The 13479-nt window shown below is 46.4% G+C and overlaps 1 protein-coding gene across 6 annotated transcripts in view; it reads right to left on the minus strand.

Annotated features, from left to right (window-relative positions):
* Nucleotides 1–13479, minus strand: part of LOC122940143 (alpha-2-macroglobulin-like) — a 201401-nt gene that overhangs the window by 113131 nt on the left and 74791 nt on the right. For 5 of the 6 annotated variants that reach the window (XM_044296537.1, XM_044296538.1, XM_044296535.1 and 2 more), the window contains 3 exons: nucleotides 7785–7934; nucleotides 7503–7640; nucleotides 4885–4972 (listed from right to left, as the gene is read on the minus strand). In XM_044296537.1, the coding sequence (XP_044152472.1) occupies nucleotides 4885–4972; nucleotides 7503–7640; nucleotides 7785–7934 (376 nt within the window). The remainder of the gene's footprint in view (nucleotides 1–4884; nucleotides 4973–7502; nucleotides 7641–7784; nucleotides 7935–13479) is intronic. The other variant, XM_044296536.1, reaches the window with a different exon arrangement.

Raw genomic sequence — 13479 nt, forward strand, 5'->3', positions numbered from 1 at the left:
CAAATATCTACACTTGTCCCCAGAACAGAGAGGCAAAGGCCTGTGCATTCATATAGTATAGCACCATATTCGCGAATACGTAGAACTTCGTAAAATTCGATTTACGAATATTCGTATTTTTTATTTTACTTTCCACCTTACAGATTACATTGATCTGTACTCTGTCAACTACTGTCATCACCCCCCACTGTATCTCGATTGATTCCCAAAAGTCTCACATTCCCTAGAAAGTGATTGAGGTGCGAATCTTCGTAAGGCGATTTTATTAGCGCACATGCGAATATCTACACTTGTCCCAGAACAGAGGCAAAGGGCATTGCATTCATACATTAGTGATTGAATTGAGTTGCGAATCTTCGTAAGGCGATTTCATTAGCGCACATGTGAATTTTGCATAGCATATGTATTATGCGATAATTCGAATTATCGCATATGCGAAATAATAACGAATTTGAATAATCGCGAATATTTTACGAATATTCTTTCGAATATTCACAAAATTTCGCGAATTCGAATATGGGACATGCCGCTCAACACTAGTGCTGGGCCTAAATTTATGACAATGGACTGTTGCAGTGGTGGGTGACGTGAAGCCTGATTCTCTGCTATGACATGCAGACTGATTCTCTGCTGACATGAAGCCAGATTGTCTGTTACGGGACCTCTCTCCTCTGCCTGGGTGCTGTGCCTAAATATATGCCAATGGACTGTTGCAGTGGTGGCTGACGTGAAGCCTCATTCTCTGCTATGACATGCAGACTAATTCTCTGCTGACATGAAGACAGATTCTCTGTTACGGGACCTCTCTCCTCTGCCTGGGTGCCGGGGCCTAAATATCTGAGAATGGACTGTTCCAGTGGTGGGTGACGGGAAGCCAGATTCTCTGCTATGGAACCTCTCTCCAATTGATTTTGGTTAATTTTTATTTATTTAATTTTTATTTTAATTCATTTCCCTATCCACATTTGTTTGCAGGGGATTTACCTACATGTTGCTGCCTTTTGCAGCCCTCTAGCTCTTTCCTGGGCTGTTTTACAGCCTTTTTAGTGCCGAAAAGTTCGGGTCCCCATTGACTTCAATGGGGTTCGGGTTCGGGACGAAGTTCGGATCGGGTTCGGATCCCGAACCCGAACATTTCCGGGATGTTCGGCCGAACTTCTCGAACCCGAACATCCAGGTGTTCGCTCAACTCTAGTCATGAACTCCACTGAAAGTCAATAGGGGACGAATCCGTTTTCTGTTGTGTCTAAGAAAACGGATCCGTCCCAGGTGTAGGAAATGCCGAGTGGTATGTTGCGCTTACATTTTTTGAAAAATTTGCTCATCTCTAGATCCGACCTCAATTAGAGAATAATAAAATCTTCCCATCATGTGCATGCTACGTATGCATTAAGTGGCCTCATAAGCTATGTCCACAGCAGAAGGTGCCAGCTGTGTAATAGAGCTGGCACCCAGATGCAATGAGTTGGATTGGAGATGACTCCAAATCCCATCATTTAAACCCTTACCCTGGGTTCACACCTGAGCGTTCGCGATGGAGCGCTCTGTATGCGCGATTGTACCGGCGTCTACAATCGCGCATACAGAGACAAGCGAACGCCCATTGTCGCGCGTTCCCGAAAGTCTATGTACGGGAACGCGCGACAAAATGCCCCAAAGAAGCTCAAGAACTTTTTTGAGCGTAGGGCGTTGTAAAACGCTCAAGTGTGAACCAGGGCCATAGGGAAGCATTGGTTTTCATGTGTTGAGCGTTTTACAGCGCGTTTGAACGCGCTGTAAAATGCTCAGGTGTGAACCCAGGGTAAAATACACAGCATCTGAGCATTTAGACAGAGAGCAGGGCTCCCTCTGTCCCTGAAAATACTTTTGCAGTCTTTGGTATGATCAGAGGCTTGCATCTCCAGACCTTTACCCTAAGTTCACACCTGAGCGTTTTACAGCGCGTTCAAACGCGCTGTAAAACGCTCAACACATGAATCCCAATGCTTTCCTATGGCCCTGGTTCACACTTGAGCGTTTTACAGCGCGTTTGAACGCGCTGTGAAACGCCCGACGCATAAGCAAGTTCAGGATCTTTTTTTGGGGCGTTTGACGCGCGTTTGGGCCATAGACTCTATGGACAACACGGCTGTCAATCACCCAAACGCGCGTCAAACGCGCGTTTACTATTACAAAAAACGCGCATAAAAACGCGCGACTAAAATGCGCGTTAAACGCGCATATAAAATACGCTCAGGTCTGAACCCAGGGTAAGGCTGGTTTCACACCTGAGCGTTTCTCAAACGCGCGTTTTACGCGCGTTTCTGTCGCGCGTTTTTATGCGCGTTTTTTGCAATAGTAAACGCGCGTTTGACGCGCGTTTGTGTGATTGACTGCAATGTTGTCCAATGAGTCTATGGCCAAAACGCGCGACAAACGCCCCAAAAGAAGCTCAAGTACTTGTTTATGCGTCAGGCGTTTTACAGCGCGTTCAGACGCGCTGTAAAACGCTCAAGTGTGAACCATTCCCATAGGGAATCATTGGTTCTTGCCTGTTGTGCGTTTTACAGCGCGTAGGAACGCGCTGTAAAACGCTCAGGTGTGAAACCAGCCTTAGGCTGGTTTCACACCTGAGCGTTTCTCAAACGCGCGTTTTACGCGTGTTTTTGTCGCGCGTTTTTATGCGCGTTTTTTGCAATAGTAAACGCGCGTTTGACGCGCGTTTGTGTGATTGACTGCAATGTTGTCCAATGAGTCTATGGCCAAAACGCGCGACAAACGCCCCAAAAGAAGCTCAAGTACTTGTTTATGCGTCAGGCGTTTTACAGCGCGTTCAGACGCGCTGTAAAACGCTCAAGTGTGAACCATTCCCATAGGGAATCATTGGTTCTTGCCTGTTGTGCGTTTTACAGCGCGTAGGAACGCGCTGTAAAACGCTCAGGTGTGAAACCAGCCTAAAACGCTCAGGTGTGAAACCAGCCTTAGGCTGGTTTCACACCTGAGCGTTTCTCAAACGCGCGTTTTACGCGCGTTTTTGTCGCGCGTTTTTATGCGCGTTTTTTGCAATAGTAAACGCGCGTTTGACGCGCGTTTGTGTGATTGACTGCAATGTTGTCCAATGAGTCTATGGCCAAAACGCGCGACAAACGCCCCAAAAGAAGCTCAAGTACTTGTTTATGCGTCAGGCGTTTTACAGCGCGTTCAGACGCGCTGTAAAACGCTCAAGTGTGAACCATTCCCATAGTGAATCATTGGTTCTTGCCTGTTGTGCGTTTTACAGCGCGTAGGAACGCGCTGTAAAACGCTCAGGTGTGAAACCAGCCTTAAGGAGACTAAGAAGTACAGTAAAAAAAAAAAATATGTAAGTAAAAAAAAAAGAAAAAGCACAAAAATATAAAAATTTTAAATTACTCCTCTTTACCAATTTTACATATAAAAATAAACAATAAAAGTTTTTTTTTCCCATTTTCCTATACACCGGTTTTGATAAATCTCCCCCACTGTCCCCTGTAGATATCCAATCTTTCCGGTATTGAGTTCCGTCCTAGGGGCTCTATACCAGACAAGAACTGATCAGTTTTATCCTAATGCATTCTGAATGGAGAGCAATCCGTTCAGGATGCACCAGGATGTCTTCAGTTCAGTCTTTTTGACTTTTCAGGGCGGTTTTATCTCCGGCCAAAAAACTAAACACTTGCCTGAATGCCTGATCCGGCATTTTTTTTCCATAGGAATGCATTAGGGTACTTTCACACTAGCGTTTCTTTTCCGGCATAGAGCTCCGTCACAGGGCCTCTATACCGGAAAAGAACTGATCAGGAATATCCCCATGCATTCTGAATGGAGAGTAATCCGTTCAGGATGCATCAGGATGTCTTCAGTTCAGTAGTTTTGACTGATCAGGCAAATACGGTTTTATCGCCGGCCAAAACAACTGAAGACATGTCTGAATTTTTCCCATAGGAATGTATTAGTGCCGGATCCGGCATTCAAAATACCGGAATTCCGGATCCGTCCTTCCGGCCTGCGTATGCGCAGACCGGTAAAAATGTGAAAAAAAGTTACAAGACGGATCCGTCTGTCCGCATGACAAGTGGAAAGACGGATCTGTCCTTGCAATGCATTTGTGAGACGGATCCGCATCCGGATCCGTCTCACAAATGCTTTCAGTCAGCGGCAGATCGGCGGATCCGGCGGACAGTTCCGACAACGGAACTGCCCGCTAGATCACACTGACGCAAGTGTGAAAATAGCCTTAGTATCGGATCCGGCATGCGCAGACCTTTAAAAATGTGGAAAAAAAAAAATACCGGATCCGTTTTGCCTGATGACACAGGAAAAAGGATCCGGTATTGCAATGCATTTTTCTGACAGATCAGGCATTTTTAAGACTGATCAGGATCCTCATCAGTCTGAAAAATGCCTGATCAGTCAGAAAAAATGACATGCGTTTGCATACAGTTTGCCTGATCAGGCAGGGAGTTCAGGCAACGGAACTGCCTGCCGGAATCAAACAACGCAAGTGTGAAAGTACCCTAATGTATTGTGATTGTTCATATTACCTCCTTTGCTGACTTGATTCATTCTTCCATCAGATTATACACTGCTCGTATCCTGGGGTTATGACCACCTTGCGATCCAGCAGTGGTGGTGGTGCTTGTACACTATAGGAAAAAGCACCTATGCTCACTCCTGCACCTGAGAGACCAGTGTCCTTTCCTATAGTGGGCAACCACGGCCACCGCTACAGCATAGATAGAAGGTGGCCAGGACAGCACCTGTCCAGTACATTTTCCAACAGTTGCTCGGTTACGAGGGCATTGTAGCTGGCTCTGTTATATAGGCACCGTGCTCTGTTCTGGGAACATAACATATAGAAAGGGAATTTACAATGTACTGGTGTACCCTCAGGAGGGGGCTGTTGTATGAATCCACTTCCTTTTTTAGGAGATTTACCTATTCTTGCACTTGTCATGATTTTTAGGCTCAAGTTCTGTAAGAAGAAAAGAAAAAATGATTTGCCTTTTTTCATATCAAAAATACAATACTGTCTATTCATGCATATGCTATATGAAACCTGCTAGATGAGCAGTCCTGGGTAACCTTAAAGTCACTTACAAAGGTTGTTTGGGCCCTGAAAACAAATAATGGGGATGGCCGGACAGGGTATGTGAAAAAAGAAACTCATTCACTTGCTCTGGTTGTATCACTTTCTGCAATGCGTCTCTGTTCCCAACTGGCTGGAAGTGTGAGATGCTGAGACCCCGGCTGACCCCTTGCCAGCCAATCAGTTACCCTAGGGGTGACATATGCATACTTGGCACATAACTTTCCCAGGCAGGCAGCGACCATAAGTGGCAGGAGCAGAGATGCTATGACCAACCATCCCCATTTTTTTTTGGTGGTGGGGCGGACTATCCATTTAAAGGGGTTTTACAAGATAAGGATAGATTATTGGCAATTATCAGATTGGCGATGGTCAGACATCTGGCTCCCCTGCCCATCAGGTGTTTGAGGTAGTTGCAGTGCTACTGTGAGCGCCGCAGCCTCTTCTCAGTGTACCAAGTACAGCACCGTCTATGTCCATTGCATAGTGGGTGTGCTTGGCAGCCCTATTCACATGAATCGGACAAAGCTGCTTCTAGGCCACGTGACCCATGAACATAACGTCATCAGAGGGCACGGCCTCTTCCAACTGCTGATTGGTGGGGGAGCTGGGTGTCAGACCCCTACAGATCTTGATGAGCTATTCTGAGGATAGGTCATCAATATCAAATCTCAGACAACCTCTTTAAGCCACTAGAGGGAACTTCTGATGAAGCACTGTTGTCTGCCCTGTTATGGAGGGCACTGAGACCTGCTATGTTATATGCCAATGGTGCTGAGCCCTGGAGGAGCCGGAGTGGAGAATAGGACTGGTAGTGGTCCTGATGAAGTATTGTGTCATGATGTACTCCTGCAGGCCACTGAACTCTGGGGATCGGTGCAGTGGAAATATAGTATTGAAGGATGAGGCCAGAATACAATACAATGTACAACTTCAAATACATTTAATAGCACCAGAATTTGACTGCAGTCTTCTCTGGTACCAGTAAGGATTATGGAGGCAGGTTGGATGTCTTTAAATGAGCACTTAGGTTCTACTGGCTTAGTAAAGATCTGGGTGATGGGTGTCTTAGCCATAGTCCCTCACCTCACAGCAGTGTCTTCAAATGCTTGATTTAGCTGTTCACTGTGCTGTGGCACAAAGTTAGCTGTCTGGGCCCGAGCAACGAGATCTCCAGCTTCAGCACGACTGCACCAGGAAAGAAGCGCTATGAAGCCACGCCCCATGGTGACATGACAGCATCCTTAGCAACAGGATGCAATGCTCTGTTTCTCCCCACAGCTGGCGTGTGCTGGTGGAAACTAGCAGTGGGCTGATTGCTCAGGTGTTCTATTCCTGTGTGCTGTGTTCTGACTAATGGAGTATTGACCTATCAGATTATGATCCTGGAACTCAATGTTCTATTTAAATGCCTTCCTGGCCAGATAGTATTGCCAGTCATAGATTCTTACTCCCTAGCTGTGCTCCTGGTTCTGTTCTGTGTGTGTTTGGATTGGTAATTGAATTGATCTCGGCTTGCCTTTGAACACTCTCTGTCTCGTGATTTAGTACTGTGTTTCCTGTCTGGTTATGACTTTTGCTTTGTGTAGTTTATTCTGTGTGTGTGTGTGTAAGTCCTGCACCTAGTAGAGTAGGGAATGTCGACCAGTTGTGGACTTGCCGTCTAGGGCTTGCACTGCATGTAGGCAGGGAAAGTGGGCTGGGTTACAGTTAGGGTCCACTGTCTGTGTGTTCCTGCCTACTGTGCTTACATGCCGTATCTCTTCTCAAGGATTTACTTGAGGGTTAGGATAAGGTCTCTATCTCTAGAGAATCAGTAGCAGGAGCCCTGACGTGTTCTTTGTCTCCAAGAAGGGAGGAGCAGTGTGGTTAGCCCTGTTCCTGTCAAACTTTGCCAATCATTACTTACTGGTAATAATGGCCATACATAAAAAAATACATAACATACAATACATAAGTATTTACAATTTGTTGTACCCCCAGGTACAACTATTGAAAAAAAGATTATAGCACTATATTAGCTAAATTGCTCAATATTCATTATTTTTTTTAATATTCGCTATATTGCTATATATTCTTGTTTTAGAATATTACGAATATTCGAAAAACTAATATATTCAAAATAGTGCTATGACTCATTGGCCCACAAGCAAGAAGCAGGGAGGAATCATGTTTTTGCTCGGCAATTTAAAAATTCGCAATAAAAATTCGCATAACATTTGCATACTACGCGATCGTTACCTTGTCGATTTTTCGAGTAAAAAAATCGTAGAATATAACGAATATTCAAATTTGCAAATATTCTACAAAATATTTGTGAACTATCGCGAATTCGAATATGACTACTGCTTCTCATCACTATTCCCTATATACTTGAATAAAAGACATAAAATATATATAAAGTCAATAAATGTACCTCAAAATAGGCGCACACATCACCTTCGTTCCAATCTCCTTCACTAAAATCGTAAGATCTTCTCGATTTACATTCCGTTTCATCCACAACTTGTCTGTTATATGTATGTGAACTGGAAATTGGGAAAAGATCAAAAACCTTGGGAAATGAAATGTGGAGAATGTGATTAGCAGAGCGAGCAGGATGCTGGGACCAACTTCACTTATTTGTGCAGGTAATGTGGCTGACCTCACGTGCTTACATCTGTTAACAGAATAAAAAAAGACTGTGCAAATTAATTACTTTAGTAGCGGTTAGCTCATTGTCTGGTTTCATCAGTACCACACTCTTATCCACCACTCGCAGACCACAGAGAGATCCAGGAGCAGCCTCAACCTGGAGAGACACATCTGATTTTGGAAGAACTTCACCCGGGAGGAATTTGACTGATACCTGTCAATAGAGAGAAATTATACACCATAGCAGGACTGCAAAGATACAATGTACTCAAAGAACTAACCTCACCATATGAATACTAAGATCTGAGACCCATAGGAAATCCCCACAGCCTACTCCGTTACATCACTTTCTCCCACCGAACAGCCCCATCATCAGGACATTAGTTATAGCTGCCAAAGGTGGACTAAAGCCAACTATACATATTAATTAGGGATGAGTGAATCGACTTCGGATAAAACATCTGAAGTCGATTTGCATAAAACTTTGTTCCATGACTGGACGGAGCAGGAGCATTTATTGAACATTTTCTTGCGATCCTTTGATCTTCATTTGTCTCGTAACAATTGATAAAGTAAATTTATTGTGGGTCTAATCTTAATACTGAGGAGAGAATCAAACTCATTTTGTTTCCATTCCTGAGAGAGATCCCTAGAAAGATTTCTACAGTAATTCTTAACTTGCAGAAACGGTAGGTAGTTAGATCCCCTCAATCCCCATCTTTCCTCCAGTTCTTGCAGCGTGGCCCAGCGATTTTCTCCTTCTTTAAACACATCCCCCAATTTTGTTACCCATTTTTGTATCCATTTCTGAAAGAGTTTGTCATTACTACCCGGCTCAAAACCAGGGTTACGCATCAATGGTAAATGTTTGGAAATCTGATATGATAGATGAACGTGTTTCCTCAGTATCTTCCATGCTAGTATTGTGTCCCTTAGAAACAGTGACCTTTTTATTGAGGTCGGAAGGCCCGGGCACTTTTACTGTAAACTAGAAATTGACAGTGGTCACACAGAACTAAACTGTAAGTCAGGTAGAGAGTCTACACCTTGTAAAATGGTGCAACAGCCTAATCCCCATTTGTCAGAGTTCAAAGTGATAGCACAGAGCAGCGCCTCTCACCTGTGGACGAAAGAATTAAAAAAACTGTCCCTTTGGAAGACCAATCGCAGGTGTGACCATCACAGAGGCCTAATTTCAGGAGATTGCCCCCAAGATTTAATCACTATGCAATATACTCCAACGTTGCCTAGATAGCAACTGTAAATCTAGTGGAAGAAGATGTAACCCGTGCTAGAGGGCACTACATGAGAGGTACTGGTTCTCAGGTGAAACACAAGAAGTGGGTAGTCTGATGTAAGGCTGTGTGTGCAGAGAGCAGAGGAGAGTGTGGTGCTAGAGCACAGAAGAAAACCAGAAGGTACATAGTGTACTCCAGAGCACTGGAGATTGCATGGGGGTTGCATCATCCCAAGTTCAGTTAGGTAAATAAAAGGTATCAGAGAGTCAGAAACTGCTGAGAGTGGCAAGTCATTGTGAGAAGCAGCAAATCAATTGACATATGTCTGCAGAGGAGTTCAGCAAAAAGCAGAAGGCACCTGGTATGCCAATGCTTTGATTAACTAAGACATCAGAGACTGTGCTGTTATATTTGAGCACTTAGTCTGTGATGAACTATAGAGACTTTTAAGTAGAGATGAGCGAATTTCTCAAAAATACGATTCGGCCGGTTGAGCGAACTTTCCGAAAATATTTGTTTCGATCTGAATTTATTTGCGGCGAATTGCATTAAAAACAGCTATTTCCTGGCTGCAGAGAGCCTGTATAGTGGCGTAGAACACTGTGCCTTGCAGTAACACGCATAGGGAGTCTGCAGTGGTAGTGAAACAATACCGTGAGTCAGTATGACATGAACATGACAGGTGTCGCTCTTAGAATCACTGCACACTTCACTTATTTGGGCAGTCACGGGGCCAAAACTGACCAAATGACTCAAGTGTGAACTCATCCTTACAGTTCTTTAGCGCCAGGTATAAAGAACCGTGCTGAGGCCCAAGATCCTACTGTAGTGTGAAAGCGCGCACTCCTTTTACACCGTCATCAGCTGATTCCACATAGATGTCTACAAACCTGTTCTATTAAATGCTTATACAACTAGAGCCCCCCTGACAGAGTGGAGAGGGTGTCAGCAGTAAGTTTGTGTTGACGTCACTGATTATTTCGCCCTTCCTCTAATTCGTCAGAACAATATCCCCCCATAAAACGGATCTTGTTTGTTGAGCATCAGCCTTCACTCGGTCAGCATTTGGTCAGTAATCCATCAGTATTGCTAAAGCCCAAAAAAAACAGGAGTGGATCCAAAACAGAGATGACACGTGAATGGAATATTTGCATGTCTTCTGTGTTTTGTACCCACTCCTGCTTTTGGCTACCAAATCATAAGCCAATTCTGATGGGACCATACAGGACTTACAGCTGCTACACAGACAGGATCCATTGTGCATCTCATTTTTCCTTCCTTCTGACAGATCAGAAGAAGGGAAAAATAAATGATGTTGTCAACCAGGCCTAAAAGGCAAAATAGTAGCCCAGTCATGGAGTAGGGGGGGTGGGAGAACAGCTTGAGAAGTCCACAGAGTTGCCCAATGACATAGTGTTGAGGTAACAGCACATGAGCAGACCACAGAGTGGCAAGGTCACATAGCGTGGAGGTGGCAGCAGCAGCAGCAGCATGAGGAGGCTAAAGAGTGGCCCAGTGACATAGTGTTGCGTTAGCAACAGCATGAGGATGCTACGGAGTGGCCCAGCGACATAGTGTTGATTTAGGAGCAGCATGAGCAGACCACAGAATGGCAAGGTGACATAGTGTGGAAGTGACAGCAGCAGCATTAGGAGGCCACAGACTTGGCAAGGTGACATAGTGTGGAGGTGGCATCAGCAGCATGAGGAGGACACAGTGTTCCAGTGACATAGTGTTGAGTTAGCAGCAGCATGTGGAGGCCACAGACTGGCAAGGTGACATAGTGTGGAGGTGGAAGCAGCAGCAGCATCATGAGGAGGCCACTGAGTGGCACAATGACAGAGTGTGGAGGTGGCAGAAGCAGCAGCATGAGGAGACCTGAGTGGTGAGACCACAGAGTGACCCGGTGACAGAGTGGGGAGGTGGGTGGCACTAACAGTACCCGCTGACGATGGTGGGTGTAATAAAGAGCACTTGGCATCAGATGTGTGGCATCCGGCGGCTGGCAGCATCAGAAGAGTAGGTGAGGCAGGCAGCCAGAAGAAACCAGTCTCTTTTGTCAAGGTTTGGGTGAGGTAGTATGGATGATCTAATCTGATGCATCAGGCATTGGTGGGTGGAAATCCTGGCTGATCCACGCCTGATTCATCTTCAGAAAGGTCAGTCTCTCTGCATTGTGGGTGGACAGGCAAGTTCTCCTTGGGGTAACTATGGCCCCTGCCGCATTAAACACCCGCTCTGATGCCACACTACTGGCTGGGCAGGACAGCTTTTCTAGGGCAAACTCGGCCAGTTGTGACCACAAATCCAGTTTGGCTACCCAGTAGTCCAGTGGATCTTTAATGCAGAGTGGCAAGGTGCTGTCCAAGTATGCCACCACCTGCTGGTTCAGGTTCTGCTACAGGTTTAGCTGCTGCTGGTGAGTAGTTTCTTCACTAGGCGGGTTAAGAAAGCTGCTCATCATCGACTGTAGACTCAAGCTGCTGCTGATGGAGCTGGTACTGCTCTATGGCCCACAACCCGCCACAGCAGCCATGGCAGTGGAACTAGAGAGCAGAGGGCCTTCCCGGTAAGACCTGTGAGAGGATGGACGATGGCGCAGATATGTCTCTATAGTAGTTTAGTTTGTCCTGCCTCTCAGCAGGTGTATAAAAGGCCCCCATTTTGGACAAGTAGCGAGGGTCCAACAAGGTGGAGAGCCAGAAGTCATTCCGCTGCCGAAAGGTGACAATTTGGCTGTCACTACCCAAGCAAGTGAGCATGCAGCGGGCCATTTTCGCAAGTGACTCGGAGGGACACCCTGCCTCTATCTCCACTGCATACTGCCACGGTGTTCCTGGGTCATCTGCCTCGTTTTCCTCATATTCCTCTTGCTCCTCTGGCTGCTCCTGCTCCTCCTCTACTGTCACCTGTGCAGAAAAAACACCTATTTTGCTACACATTGCTTGTGCTCCAATGTCCACGTCCTCCTCCAGTTCAGCCCCCACTGGTCTCATGTGGCTATGAGATGTAGGCGCCACGTCTCCAGTGCCCTGACCAGCCAGGTTTACCAGCATCTGTTCCAGGATATAAAGCAGTGGAATGACGTTCATCTTGTAGTCCTGGCGACTGACAAATAACGTGGCATCCTAAAAGAGCCTGAGCAAATGGCAGGTGTCACGCATGAGCTGCCACTGGCTGACATCGAAGTTACACAGGTGAGTACTTCTGTCCGCTTGGATCAACAAGAAATCGTTTATGGCCTTTCTCTGTTCGTACAGTCGGTCCAACATATGGAGGGTGGAATTCCAATGGGTGGAAACGTTGCATATCAGCCTATGTTGGGGGACACCATTCTTGCGCTGCAGCTCAAGAAGGGTGTGCTTGCCGGTGTAAGAGTGTCTGAAGCGCATGCAAAGTTCCTGGACATTTTTAGGATGTCTTGCAGATGGGTGGAAGACTTCAGCAACTGCTTGACAACCAGATTGAACACATGCACCATGCAGGGCGCATGGCTTAGCTCTCCTTGACGCGGCGCCGACACTATGTTCTTCCCGTTGTCGGTCACCATGGTTCCGATTTTGATTTGTCGCAGAGAAAGCCAGGATTCGATTTCTTGATGAAGGACACGGAGCAGTTCCTCCCCTGTGTTACTCCATTCGCCCAGGTAAACGAGGTGTAGAACAGCGTGACACCGCCATGCCATTCACATGTGGTATGCTGGAGGATCACTGTCAATTGTCCCTGCAGTGGAGGCTGAGAACATGGTGGTCGATGAGGTGGCAATGGTGGACATTGACGCAGGACCAACGGCGTGAGAACGTGGAGGCGGAAGTGGTGTCACCTGGCCAAATTGCTGGTTTGGCTGGGCAGGAACCACATTCACCCAGTGGGCCATAAAGGTCATATATTGTCCTTGACCGTAGTTACAGCTCCACACGTTGGCGCTGCTGTGCACTTTGGCAGACACCGACAGGATCAACAACTGGCCCACCTTCTGTTCTAAATATTTGTGCAGGGCTGGTACTGTTTGTCAAAGAAATGACAGCTTAGGACTCTCGAGCTCGGCTCGGCACAAGCCATAAGTTCTCTGAAAGGTGCAGAGTCCACCACTTTGAAAGGGTGGGACTGCAGCACCAGCAACTTAGCCAGGAGCACGTTGAGCTTCTGCGCCGTTGGATAAGTGTGCGCATACTGTTGTCTCTTGGCAATCGCTTCGTGGATCGATTGCTGATGGAATGACTGACGAGGAGTAGGAGGGCAAGGAGCAGGAGCATCAGGACTGGAAGATGATGGAAAGGACAGACAGCTCCCTTCGGCTGAGGTGGTGGAGCCTTTACTGCCTGAAACCGGGTGCGTGCCACTGGGTGATGCAGCGGTTGCTGCGGCAGGCTGGACCACCATATTGGGGATGCTGCAAACGTTGACGCAGGGCCGTGGTATGAACATTTGCACCCTGTCCCTACTTCACCTTCTGCCCACAAATTCGGTAAATGGCCATGTACACCTTCTCCGGCGGCTTAACAAAAAACTGCCACACCA

This window comes from Bufo gargarizans, chromosome 6, assembly GCF_014858855.1.
Source record: "Bufo gargarizans isolate SCDJY-AF-19 chromosome 6, ASM1485885v1, whole genome shotgun sequence".
Taxonomy (NCBI): Eukaryota; Metazoa; Chordata; class Amphibia; order Anura; family Bufonidae; genus Bufo; species Bufo gargarizans.